Raw genomic sequence first — 14438 nt, forward strand, 5'->3', positions numbered from 1 at the left:
GAGTTTGTGACACTGTGATAAAAAAAATGTTCGATAGGATGTAACGGTGAAAGATGGTTAAAAAAAAACTTGGAAATTCTTAATTAGAAATTTTTATTGTTTGCAATAAATAAGGCTCAATTTGCTTGTTCATTGCACTTAATTTAGTTAATTTATTTCGCATATGATTTACACCTGATTTGTCTAATGACCAATCAAACACTATCTATTAATATACTGCAAGCAAATTGTACTTACTTCCGCAAACATAATATGTACGAGAAGTATTAGGGGTTAAAGTATGAAATTGCCGTTTTATTCTAGTAGGTTTTTGAATTGCCATAGAGTCTTCATGGTTTGAGGTTTTCGAATGAAACTTTTTTCACGTGGTTTCTGTGATGTTCTTCTTTTTAAAAATGTGAAACATTTGATTATCGATGTTCAATTGTTTTTGTTATTCAACTTAAACAAGAAAGATGGACACTGCGAAAATTTGAGTAATTTTTGAATATGAATTCCGACGCGGAAGTAAACGGCAGAAACAGCCCGCAATATCAATGCTGCATTTGAAGAGGTGTCTGCTAATGAACGCACCGTGCGATTTTGGATTAAACGCTTTCGTGGTGGAAACTTCGACTTGAAGAACGAGCCATGAAAAAGACCGCCTGACAGGTGATTAACGAGAAATTAAGAGAGACGGTGAACGCCGATCCTAGTCAAACTACCCAGATACCTACCCAGCCGAAGACGAATAATGTTGAAAAAATTAGCAGTAAAACAGCCACGACTCATGAATCGACCTTCACCGTTATTGCTCCATGACAACGCGAGGCCTCATACAGCAAAAGAAACCGTTTTAACTCTTCAGGAACTGCAGTTGGAAACTATTCGTCTTCCTCCATATTCGCCAGACCTTGCTCTAACGGACGACCATTTTTTTTTGTGATTTGGACAATTATCTGCGTCACAAGAAGTTTCTTTCCAGGAGTCAGATCAAAATTCTTTCACACAGTTTGTGCAGTCTAGATCCTCAGAGTTCTATCGTAACGGCATAAATGACCTTCTTATTAGATGGCCGCAATGTATAGATAATAATGGCAACTATTTTGATTAAATAAGTTTGTTAAAAATTAAAAAAAATTACAATTTAGATTTTCAGTACAAATCGGCAATTTCATACTTTAACCCCTATTATTTATTATGATAATGGCTGGCTACATGTAAAGTGTTTTATGAATAATGGAAAATAGATAATAACTCAACAAGCTAGGTCTATAGTTATTCAGTTGTTTTGTGTTTGTTTCTTGTTTACTTTATAGTTTAGGGTTCCTTACTCAAGTGATAAAACGGGACTATATTACTAAGACTTCGCTGGTCGCCTGTTCGACGTCTTTCGATTACCAAGCCGTAGGTATGTCAATAATCGTGATAGCTTAGCTTAGTGTTATTTTTGCCGCTATAACAACTAATACAGAAAACTAGAATTAAATAAATATTTTTGGGGGCTCCCATAAAACAAACGTGATTTTTTTGCTCATTTTAAATAATGGTACGGAACCCTTCTTGCGCGAGTCCGACTCGCACTTGGCCGGTTTTTTCATATCTATCTACTTTGTTTATTTTGTAGTTGTTCTAGTGGCAATAAGCTTGAACGTGGGACTGTGTTCCATTAACAATGTTTTGAGCTTGTGAACAATTTATTTGTTCAAACAATCCTACAATTCTAACAATGTAGATATAAATAAGGACTGAACTACACCTTGTAGTGACAGATTAATTAGAAACCTACGCGTAACTAGTTACAATAATAGTGTATAATGTAGAAGGATAAATCTCATCTTGTGTAGACAGGCCTTTGTTATTTTGTCAATACTGCGAAGTTTCTCCAAACAGATTTTTGGCTAAACGAATTAAGGGTAGCCTTGTCATGTGAAGTTCCTTACTTGTACTCTCATACATACGTAATATGTTGGAATGATATAGATATTTATTTATTTATAACACTTTAGGCACATTTTGTACAGTGGCAGACTTAACGCCTTAGGCGTTTTCTCCCAGTCCACCTTTGGGTGGTAGTTATATGTACACTGGATTAGAATTATACAGGGAGTTTACTTTTTTTAAAAGGTTTCCATCAGGGTCTGTTTACCATGTAAGAAAACGCAGAGTTTTCATCAGAAACTGAATTTAAATAAACTGCGATACACAATAAAAAAATCGCAATATGAAATATTGCAATGATCAGAAAATACCTATTTATATTGCTTTTTTATTTCTCTTATGATCTGTAAAATTAAAACGGATTGAATTATTGCAGATAAATTAATAAGCTTATTATCTTTAATAGTTTCTGATTACGTCAGGTGAAGCTTGTTAAAATATTTTCAATATAAAGGCATTTACGCATACACGTGTTGGTGCATAGGTACATTGAATTTTCAATGTATATTTTTTATGCGAATCTGTCCTGCTACACTACTTCCCAAAGTATTGAATTGACCGGGTTGAGGAGGTCAGATAGGCAGTCCCTCTTTGTAAAACACTGGTACTCAACATAATTATGAAAAGGCTCGGGAGATGATGATGACACTCCCAAATCATTTCCAATCAATATCCCAAATATATTTAGAAAAAAATCGGTTATTTTCCGTGTTCCTACCAATCAAATATTAATCCTAACAAACAATAGGGTTAACAAGAGTCGGTAACAAAATATCGATAATAGTGATGTCACGATCCGAATATTATTACGGCAACATGATTGATCACACGGCGGCCGATATCGACAACCATCGTTTTACTAATTGCTTTATGTGTTATTCCTGATTGATTTCTATAATTTTCGGGCAAAAATAATCAAATAAAATCTATTTGGGTAAGGGTTTATTAATATCTGTTGGGGAAATACTTGGGGATTTACGATTCCTGGTGATGATTGCTTTGTAAGTCTAGTTGTCATGATCGCTATTGCTGAGTTCTTTCATACAATATAATAATCTTAGATACATAATTATAGTACAAGAACCCAGGATTGGATTCAAAGTCCTAAAGTGAATATCGATATTATTGAATACTTACATCTATTCAAAACATAATTTAAACATTTACATAAATTCAAAGAAATAAACATTCTGACTGTTGCCTCTCAATATATTTTTGAAAATTTAATGTACGTTCGTAAAAACATTTCTAACTTTGTTCAAATGTCTGATGTTCATAGCATAAATACTAGGAATAAACATAATCTCGCTGTACATGCTACTCGCCTCCACAGAGTAAACAACTCGTTCATGGGTCAATGTATACGCTTTTACAATAAACTTCCCAAAGCGGTTCGTGACTTACCTATCAGGAAATTTAAAAATCATATAAAATCCAAACTCTTGAAAAAAGGATATTACAAAATATCTGATTATTTAAATGATAAAGAAGCTTGGGAATGAGCTGCTCGCTTAGTGAGTGATATCTTTTTAAATGCCTGTGTATTGTTACTTTTGACATTTAAATATTATTATCATCAGATAACTTTTATTAATGACATTCTCATTGACATTTATAGGTATGTTATAATTGTATTTTTTTTTTTAATTTATTATTTTGGTTTTCAAATTTAATTTGCTCAGGTTTATCGAAACCTGGTATTTGTAGTATCTTACGGGCCTAAGCCAAAGTGAGATACTAATTTATTGATGTGATAATTTGGGAAGAAGAATTAGGTACTGCACTGAAATTATTGTCTAGGTCTAGCTGTAGAAATTTTCTTACTATACGACATGTGTTTAATATAGCTGCTTTTTGTAATGTGAGGTAAATGAATTTAGATAGATTGAGGGCATTCAGGCTATTGAATATTTGTTTTGGGATGACGCCTGTAGTTGAAATAACTATTGGGACTATTGTTACGCGGTTCATTTTCCAGACTCTAGTTATTTCTTCTTGTAGTTCTGTGTATTTCCTGATCTTCTCTGTAATCGTTTTTTGTATGTTGTTTGTATTTGGTACTGCTATATCTATTATGTATGTGTGTTTACTTTGCTTATCTATAAGTGTTATATCGGGTCTATTATTGTATATAGTATGATCTGTGATGATAGTGCGGTCGTAGTACATCTTATATCGCTGATTCTCTAAAACCGATTTTGGTGAATATTTATAATATGGTGCGTATGGTTCTTGCGTGAGTTTGTGTTTGTCTGCTAGCTTTTGGTGTATGATATTGACGAGTTGATTGTGTCTGTGTGTGTAATCGTTTTGTGTAAGTGTGCTACATGCTCCTGTGATATGTTGAATGGTCTCCGGCTTACTGTGACATTTTCTGCATAGGTCGTTTCTCATCGTGCTGTCTCTGATTATATATTTCCTATAGTTTTTCGTATTGATAACCTGGTCTTGTATCGCCAGCATAAATCCCTCGGTTTCTGGGAACAATCCACTTAATTCTAACCATTTATTAGAAGCATCTTTATCTATGAATATCTGCTGTAGATCGTTCGGGTGCCTACCGTGTAGTTCTTTTTGCTTCCATTTTCTGTGTATGTCTTCTATATGTTGTGTTTTATTTTCTGTTTCTATGTTATCGTCGTTGCTTAAATTTAGTGGTGTGTATTGTTCATCTAAATCGCTTATAGCTTTGTGTAATGTACTATTGTTTTGTTTCCGTCATTATTATTGTGAATGTGAGTATCGTGTATGCGAGCAACATTATATATTCTTATAACATAAATACTGTCTGGCGGGTTTGAGTATTTTTAAATGGCCTACGCAAATGTTCTGCAGATCTGGTATCGTCGTGTGACAGGTCGTTGAGCTCCCTAAGATATGGTTCAGCTACACGACGACTGATGCATGCGTGCCGTCTGTTGGGACTGGTCAGCTCCAGCCTGATGTGGCTCTTTCCTCAAAAGGCCATTCCAGACCGCGTACATGGTGACACTCACACAAAATTATTTCATTTATAACATGTTTGGACTTTAAAAGAGACTATGACCCTTGAGTTTGTTTCGGCGTTTCTTCTCAGGGATCAGTCAGTTAGGAAATGCCGGCCTCAGCGTTCTTAAAATGACGTGTAAAAGTGATGTAATGTCCAACTTGCAAAATAAACAATTTCATTTCATTTCATTTCATTTCATTGAATTATTGTACCGATTTATGTAAAACTATTAACACAGTCAAGATTCTGAGAAAGTCATAGACTACTGTTTGTTTACTCACGTTAAGTAGGTTCCTCGAAAGGCAGATGAAACCGCGGCTAACACCTAGCACATACATGAAAACTATTCTAATTCTAAATCGTGTACAAACGAGATTTCAGCTCACGTGAATCGATCTCTGTTTCATTAACTCGTTCACGGATTTGCTGAAAACCAAGCGTTGTGGTTTCTGCTTCGTGTTTCGTGTCGGCCATTGTGATTACTAACAATTCCACACATAATTTACAGTTTTAATTAGATGCTAAATACATACTTTTAAAGTATGCATATTCATTTTATTTTCTAGAGTGTATCTAGTTTGCGTCTTAGAGTAGTCGCACATTGTAGACTAAACAGTCGGCCTATAATTGATCCGATGATTACCAAAAATGTTTTTTTAAACGATTTGATTTCTATCAAACTTTTCAGTCGGTACGGTAAATACCTGATCTGTGTAATGTCCGTACTACCACTCATCTTCATACTGAATTATGCGCCCAAACAAACTATTATTTTATCAACCGAAAATTTCCAGTGTGCGAGTACTCTCTTAATCTTAGCTGAATTAACCTCGCATAATATTAAACATATTTTGATTTTCATGCTCAGAAATAATGATGAAGTTTAAACGCGAAAGGCAATTAACAACAAATTCCCTTCATAACAAAGCTCAAAAGTCAATTTAAGGGAAAAATAACAACACGAGCCGATGGAGAATATTTCACCAAGTTTGTTTACATGGAGCCCATATTATAATAGATTAACGTAATAAGAAGGAAGTTTGTTTGTTAGGGATTCACATAATAAAGCTTATCCGATTAAAATGGATCCTTTCCTGGCGGATTTTATGACTGAACATAATCAGTTGGATTTAAGTGGCCCTTAGCTTCGTATTAAATTGTTTTTTTTTTTTTTAAGGAAGGTATCGAAAGTCTTTTTGGAAATTAATTTGTTAATGAGCATTAGTAGCAGTACAATGTAACAAAGCAAATATAGGATGGTGAGAAAAAAGTCACCTGGCATAGCCTCTTCATCATCATCATCTCAGCCATAGGACGTCCACTGCTGAACATAGGCCTCCCCCTTAGATCTCCACAGATACCTGTTGGAAGCGACCTGCATCCAGCGTCTTCCGGCGATCTTTATAAGGTCGTCTGTCCACCTTGTTGGTGGATGTCGCATAGCCTGTTACGTGGGGTAAAAACAAAACAGTGATAAGAGATGATAATTTTCTGTTTAGAGTTTTAGTTCAATGCACTACGCAGTCTTAAGATTATTAAAAAATGAGATATTCAGTTTATTGTTGGATGGTTAAATATAAAATTATGTAGATCAAAATCTTTGCAAACGTTAGTGTTTCATTGCTAACATACTTAAAATCTGATGTTGATACAATTCGCAGTTCGTTTACCTTCAATACAAGGTAAGGTGTTCCAAACAAATTTTATCGAGGTCGTCTCTTGCATGGACTACTATAAACGTCGTTCAGCTATTTTGGGTACTGAATGTTAAAATTTCTTAAAAACAAATTAGGTACTAAATCTTTGGAAGAAAAATCAACATGTCTTCATTTTTATTATACTCGTGTACTTATTTATATTTTCTTTTGTGACGTACTTTAAAGTTCTTAGTAAACAATGTACTTATTGAGTGACAATGGCAAGAGTGAACATCTAGGATTACAGCCAAGCCATTGGTGTCCAACTCCACAATGGGTCCATCAATGTCGTTCGTAATGGAGCCGCGACATAAAATGGCGGACGGTCAGCTTACAATGTTCACAAGTTAACAATAGAACCACATACGTTACAACCAGCTATATAAAATGTAAATTCCTCAATGTTGTTTGTAAAGGAACTTTAATAACGTCGAAGAATGTTTGCTCGGTTACCAACGGCTAGAGTGCCCGCATACTGCAAACTTTTAGTCGACCGATAGTTTGTTTGGACTCTTAAATGAGTATGAAGATGAATGTTTGTACGCACATTACAGAGATGACTGAAAGCTTTTATTGAAATCAATATTTTCTTAAGGGCTTATTACACTTTACTAAATTCAGTAGCCTAATTAGGTTTGTCTAATTAGGTTTCTAAATGGTACAGTGAAACCTACCTTCCTAAATGCGATTACATTTGTCTGAATTTAGTGACTGAATCATTTAGACGACTGAATTTAGTCAAGTGTAATAAGCCCTTTATAGAAAGGAATTTTTCCAACAACTGAAGGCCGACTATTTAGTCTGCAGTGTGTGGGTCTCATATTACAACCAATGTCTGTAGTTTTATAGACGTACGAGATTTGGAGCCCTCAGCAGAATATTTAACGGGCGTCGAAAGAATATGAGAAGTTATATGAAAATGTATTTTTGGAAGTTTATGCAAATATAAAGTTTCAGGCCACGAAGTATTTACTATTTACCTATATTCGTGTTTATTTAAGGTCCTGCTAAAGGGTTAGTGCAAACATGGATGGGATTACATAACTACTTGAAGTACCTAGAAATACATATTGGTATTCAAAATAGGGTTTCCAATTTCAATATTCCATCGGAATTCGTATGTTATTTTGAAACTAGTTAGACTAGTTGTACCTACTGAAAATATACCACAAATGATTTTTTTCAATTCCTGGAGAGAATTTTGAATCTCTCTGGAGGTTGCTTTTTTACCTATCTGAAAGCAGTTCATATTATTATTTGCACAGTGTTCCTTTTTAGTTGCTAAGCAATAAAGTCAGCTAGCAACACATAGCTTCACATTCAAATAATATCAGATATACATACCTACCGTTCCATATTTACAAAAATAGATCAATTCAAGGAAAGTGATAAAACATCTATAGGTATTTCTATTTTCTTTTAATACCTATTCCTCTTTTCAAGCTTTTGTGGAGAACTTTGCCCAAAAAAATGGGTTAACCTTAATCTATAACATAGATTTTGATAAAGAGATGAGTTTGGATGCCTTTGTATTAGCTCGTGCTTCTACCATTTATGGAAGATTTCAATAGAAACATTAAAATCTAAATGGATTTATCAGTGAAATGTCATAATTAATGAATATTCAGACGAAGCAGGCGCCGGCCGGCCGAACCGCAATCAGTAACGATATAATATCTTCGAGCTTCATTTGCATATTATTTGCGTATCATATTAATTGTAAACTATTTATATGTGGACCACATACCTAATGTATTTTAAATGGCGATGTTTTTTATGTTCATTGATATTCGCAGATGCATTAATTTGAACCAGCAGACTCGAGTATATTATTAGAAACAATTAAATATCTACAATTTTATGCTGAAGTTTAGATTCAAAACAGAAAATATATAAATAAAAACTTAAGATAAACAAATTAAGGTCAATATTTTTTTAAGGAAAATAAACAGCGGAAAAATCGAAAATTTTGCCCACTTGGTTCGCTATACAGGGAAATGGATACAAAAATAGAAAATGTCTTAAAAAGGGCGGAAGCTTATCAATCTTTAATGCATATTGTACTCAGGGTGTCTAAAAGAAAAGGGTAGCAAGTAATACATGAGAATGTTGTGATCCGACTTTAAATTCACACAGTTCTTAAGCTGTGGTAGGTCACCTCTGCCGAACATGGGTAAAACCCTATGAACAAGTTCAATGACGAAGGATCTCATAAATAATTAAAATGGCTCTCATCTTGACGTAATTCAACTTGAAATGAAAAGAAAAGAAAAATAAATGTTTAACGAGTTGAATGATCTTGTTAGACATTGCCGATGAAACAGCACAGTTAGCTGTTGAACTAGAAATAACCGATATTGTCGCTGCTATCAAAGTTTGTTTTATACGGTACGTGCTCCGCTACGTAGGTATAAAGTCCACCATTTTGCTACAAAAAATGTGATAAATGAAGAACCACTCGACCGATTTCATAGTTCATCATCTACATAGTTCGAACAAAACCTTAACATTTGGTTTGGGTAGGTGAGAACGTTCTTGTGTTCTAAAATTACAACGAAAAGTGGCATTAATTTTTATACATATGCATATGTACATTGTACGAGCGTCCAATACTTTGCTCTCGACTTTATACGAGCTTATTGCTATCACCACTCAAAACCAAACTGATGAGCGACGATATAAAAACAATCAATACTACGACGAATAGAATGAAAAAGTTGAAAAAAAATGGCCGACCATACAGGTGATGAAGCGACGAACTGAATTCTCGCTTCCAGATGATAAATTCACCTGTCGAAGACTAACTGGATGAAAAATGTGACTTTGTACTAGAAATGGGTTAGTCATTTTTAGTTCAACAACTGATCAATGACGTAGAAGCTATTGATTCAGGTCAGTTCAATTTTTAACCCGAAAAGCGTGATGGTGGATCCAAAAAACCCATTTGTGACAAACAGAGGTGACCTACCTAATATTATTTAAAATAGTCGACTATATATTATTTGCTTTAGTAAGTAGCTTGTTGGCGTTAATTAAGTAGTGAGTTCAGTGAGTTGGTAAATTATACCATTTATTGATGTATTCATTTGGTATAATTTGAGAGCGCGATATTGCTAGTGTGAGGATAAATTGCTCATGTAAGTGGTACATTCGTGTATAATATAAGGAAAATCATTTTGAAACGTGGTGTGTTACAAGTTTTATTGGCTTCGGTTAGTTATAACAACAAATATCTCTAAGAAATAAGAATTAAAGAAATAAAGAATTCTTTAAATCGGCTCTGTAGTTTCGGAGCCTTTATGGTTCAAAATTAATTCCTCTTCATTATAATAGTATAGATTTAATTAAACCTTTTGTACTCGGTTTTTTTCTTGCAGAGACAGCAGTAAAAAAGTAGTTCCAAGAAAATGTGAGTAAAACTGAAGAGTTTTACTTACATCTCTTGAAACTAGTTTCCAAGTGAAAAGTATCGTATGTTGTTTTCAGAGTCGTATTTCAGCACTACAGTGCATCAAAATTGGGTCACCGGTGTTAGAGAGAAATAAACAGACATTTTCTTTTACATTAACTAGGTAATTGTTTCCTAGAAATATTGAGGTAATGGGTGGGTGTCGTGTATGATAGATGCGTTTTTTATTTGCTTTCATTTTTACTTTTATTCGCATTCAAGTTCTAGCGCCAAAAGTAGGTATCTGCACATATTTTCGTATACAAACTCGTGTATATGATTAAGGGTTAATTTCACCAACAGTCGTTTACGTAATCAGTCGGCTAAACGAAACTTTTTTTCTTCAAAGCAGTCGAGTTTTCGTGTAACGTGTCTTCTGTTTTTATCTGTTTATGATAATCCTCTCTTTCTTAATCGGGCGTTAACCTAGTCGGTGAAATAAGCCTGATTGTGGTCCTGAAGATCTAGAATACTTATCTGTTTTATAGAAGTGATACTAATAAACGTACCAACTAGAATACCACACAATTTCTATTTCCTTTAGAATATAAATAAATCAGGCGACGGGTTGACATTGCAACCGTAGCTAATATTAATGCTAAATCCGATATCTTGGAAAGGGACAGCCATGGCTTCACACATAATGAACTCAGGCAGACGATAAATTAAGAATTATACGCTAACGTCGCTCAAATATGACTGACGGTGAAAGATTTGCTACTAGTAAGTTAACGCTCTCGATACGTAATGAGATGTATTTTTATTGTTGATGGGAAATCATCATTAGACCCTATGGGTTAGCGTGAGGGAGACTCTGACTGAGTAAAAACCATCATGTTCTTTCTTAAGCCCTTTATGTACCAGGGTCGCGGTACCTCTTTCGAACAATACCGCAGCCCCGGCAGGCGGCCCGGGCATATGTAATTATAACTCTGGTGAAATAAGTAGTCGTATGCTACATCGCATGATTTGAATATTACACCTTCATTCATTTTGCCGTGATCGTATTTCGTAAGTGAGCGCGTTTATAATGCGACCAAGTGTTGATGACAGCCTTTATCAAATAAACAGTTCTAAAATTCATGCTGCGTAATTAAGTTGTATGATTATTTTAGGCATCGAGAAAGTTAACTTGCAAAACTAACACTAGGTACTCTGGTACACCAAGAATAGGCTACCGTTACAGATTATTAAATAGTTACTACGCTACCGTTTACAAACTTCGCACCATGGTTATTAATTCTATTTTCAGCGAGTGTTGAAGAATAGTTTTGACGTTGATTTTGCAAACAATATTTTACTGGTTACCGCTTAAGTGATTATCCTTAAGTGCTCTTTTGATATTTTGTTAAATTTTACGACTAGCTTTGTGTTGAAGTGGCATTTTCACTTTAATGGTTTTGTCGTGTACCTACGCCAAATCTTTCTTGTTATAATTTTTTTCTTTTGGGTGTTACGGTGAAGTATGATTTTGTGTTATGTCGATCAGAAGAAAGTAGTCAATTCTTGTTCAACCTTTCACTGTAATAAGGTTACCAGTTTATATTTAGAACAAACCATTGAAATAAAAAATAAAAAATGCAGCTCCGTACAAATTGCAGCTGCGTTTAGTATTTGCCGGTGCCTACTTGACATTTTAAATATGGAATTAAAATCTGCTTTACATTGGGTTGAATAAAAATCCTGCTGTCATTTATTTAGGAATACTCGCAGTATAGAGGAATTAGCCACGCTCGGTTTAGTTTAATCTTTATATAAACGCGACGAAACTCCCACTATTTGAATATACACTCAGCGGCACGGAATCTGGCCCAAGCACATTTGGGCCTTATAACCATTATTTAAATGAAAAATCGGAATTTTTATTTTAAAATTGTTAAATTTACTCATTTTCCAAAAGAAAATGACTCACATGCAACAGAATTGTGAGGATTTTCATTAATTTTCATTCAGTTAGAAAACAGAGTCCTTTACCGCAATAATCACCATAAACTTTTAAATTCAACATTTTTAACAAAACAGAAAGTTATCGAATTTTAATCATGGGTGTTTCTTCCTCTTGATCTGATGACTACCTGCATACGATCTGGCATGCTCTGGATGATGTTTTTTATCTCCACCTGAGAGATCTCCTCCCAGGCAGGTACCAGCGCGGTTTTCAATTCACTAAGAGTCCGTGGTGGGTTACGACTTGCTTGGACCTGTCTTTTAAGCATGTTCCAGACATGTTCTATAGGATTCATGGCTGGGTTTCTTGCAGGCCAGTCCAATTTTTGAATATCGACATCGAACAAGTAATCGGTTACGCAAAGAGCTGCGTGAGGTCGAGCATTGTCCTGCATTATACGAAATTCTTCGCTTCCTATGAATCCCTGATAGGGTAAAACATGATTTTGAAGGATCTCTTCAATATACCGCACTGTTTTCAGACGACTTTCGACAACCAATAATTCAGTACGGGCTTCTGAACTTATGCCTCGCCAAACCAAGATGGACCCACTATGAAAACCGAGTTTTTGCTCGGTAGTGGTGGGAAGAAACCATTCTCCGCTCTTTCTCCATTCACGTTTACGGCCGCCTGGAGCTCTTAAGACGACTCTGCATTCATCGGTCCATAAAATTTTACTCTATTAGGCATGCGTCCATTTTGCATGTTCTCTTGCAAACCTAAGTATGGCTATGCGATGGTGCGGGAGAAGTTCCGGGCCTCTAGTTGGTCTTCGAGCACGCAGATCCCGTTCCTCCACCCTTCTTCTTATTGTGCACTTACGGACATTGACTTATCTTGCTGTTTGCAAAGGCTGGCGTATCTCTAACGCAGTGAGAAACCGATTTTTCATTATTACACGTACGATAAATCGGTCGTCGTGCGAGGACGAACACCTTACACCCCATTTTCTAATCTTCTTGTGTAAAGGCCAGTCTGGTCATACATTTTCTATGCATATCTTTAACTTGTACGCGGTGCACATAAAGTTTCAACCATCTTCCGCTGCGTACGCCCTTGACGTCTTAGCATCACTACTTGAGCAACTTGAGCTGCAGTAAGGGTAATTTTCAAATCAAATTGTGAAAAAAAGAGAAACAAAAAACGATCATAATCATTATTTTTTTTTGGAACGTGCTTAGTACTTCGGCAATTTCTATCTGAATTTAAACTTAACTTTCTGCTTTGTGTTCCAACAACGGAATCTGTTTCTAGTGTTATAAAACTTAAACAGACACACATTTTTCTGTATTTTACTTAACAATTACGAAAGGACTGACAATATGTCATATCAAATTAGATTTTACAACAGCTATCTGGGCTGATATCTACTTGTGTTTGTTTGGGCCAAATTCCGTGCCGCTGAGTGTATATTTGGATAATCTCTAATATTTATATGCGCTAGCTAGTTTTCGCTTTAAAACTGCAACGATAGTATATATTTATTTAGGTATTTAAACACAAAAACGGCCAGTAACATTTGTAGAGTATAATAGATGTAACTGGCCTTTTTAGTAGTTAAACTCGTTGGATCACCAGGCATAAAGTTCGCAGCTACTATCTACGTTTTTTTTAATTTTGAAACGATTTTGATTCTGTTCACAGTAGGTATATAATTATGACGTAATGAAACGCGAAGAGTTGACGCAATTGCAGACAAATATTAATTATCAGTTGCCAAAGTATTACCGCTAAGTATCTCATATTTGTTCATACCTTATAATGCTCAAAGTTAACCGTACCTATTGGAAATGCGTGTCATGTACCGTCTGGCTATTATTTATTCAAACATTCCCCAACTGATAAATAGCCTAGGAATATTTTGTTACCAAAATGATAAAAACTTTATAATTTACGATCTGATAAAGCGTTTAAAATTTTGTTTTTTTGTTCGAAGACTTTAGTTAAAAGATAATTTCGTTTGTTACAGCATTAAGAAAACTGTGAGACATGAAAACAACGAGTTGCTTGAGAAAATTGACAACGAGTAAATTGAACAGGGTACAGAAGAATAGAAATAGTTCTGATTGGCTTAAGTGATGAACAAACGGGCGGTCGGTCACAATGCTAGCCGACAATGATACCCACAGTGACATCGGCGGCTCGAATGGCTCATATAACTTCTTTTTCGAGGACCCAAGGTTTATATCGATACTCAAGCACAGAGGGCCGAACCATACAAACAATATCGGCGATGTTATTAAAGTTCTAGAAGACTGGAGAAGTAGATACAATATTTCGGTTGTTAAGGAATGTGAGAAGTCGGAATATTGCTCCGGGGAATTCCGAGATTTGATTCTCGCTTACAATAGTATACATGGATACGTTAGTCTATTGGTGAGTTTTTCTTATTATTTATATGTTTCGTATTTTTTGAGTTTTGCTAGGAAGCTAAAT

At 35.1% G+C, this 14438-nt stretch overlaps 1 protein-coding gene across 1 annotated transcript in view; it reads left to right on the plus strand.

Annotated features, from left to right (window-relative positions):
* LOC110376398 (G-protein coupled receptor dmsr-1) overlaps positions 1–14438 on the plus strand; it is a 49800-nt gene that overhangs the window by 14100 nt on the left and 21262 nt on the right. Inside the window, exon 2 of the mRNA XM_049845255.2 lies at positions 13972–14378. Coding sequence (XP_049701212.1) covers positions 14106–14378 — 273 coding nt within the window. The 5' untranslated portion in view covers positions 13972–14105. The remainder of the gene's footprint in view (positions 1–13971; positions 14379–14438) is intronic.

Source organism: Helicoverpa armigera, chromosome 15 (genome assembly GCF_030705265.1).
Source record: "Helicoverpa armigera isolate CAAS_96S chromosome 15, ASM3070526v1, whole genome shotgun sequence".
NCBI lineage: Eukaryota > Metazoa > Arthropoda > Insecta > Lepidoptera > Noctuidae > Helicoverpa > Helicoverpa armigera.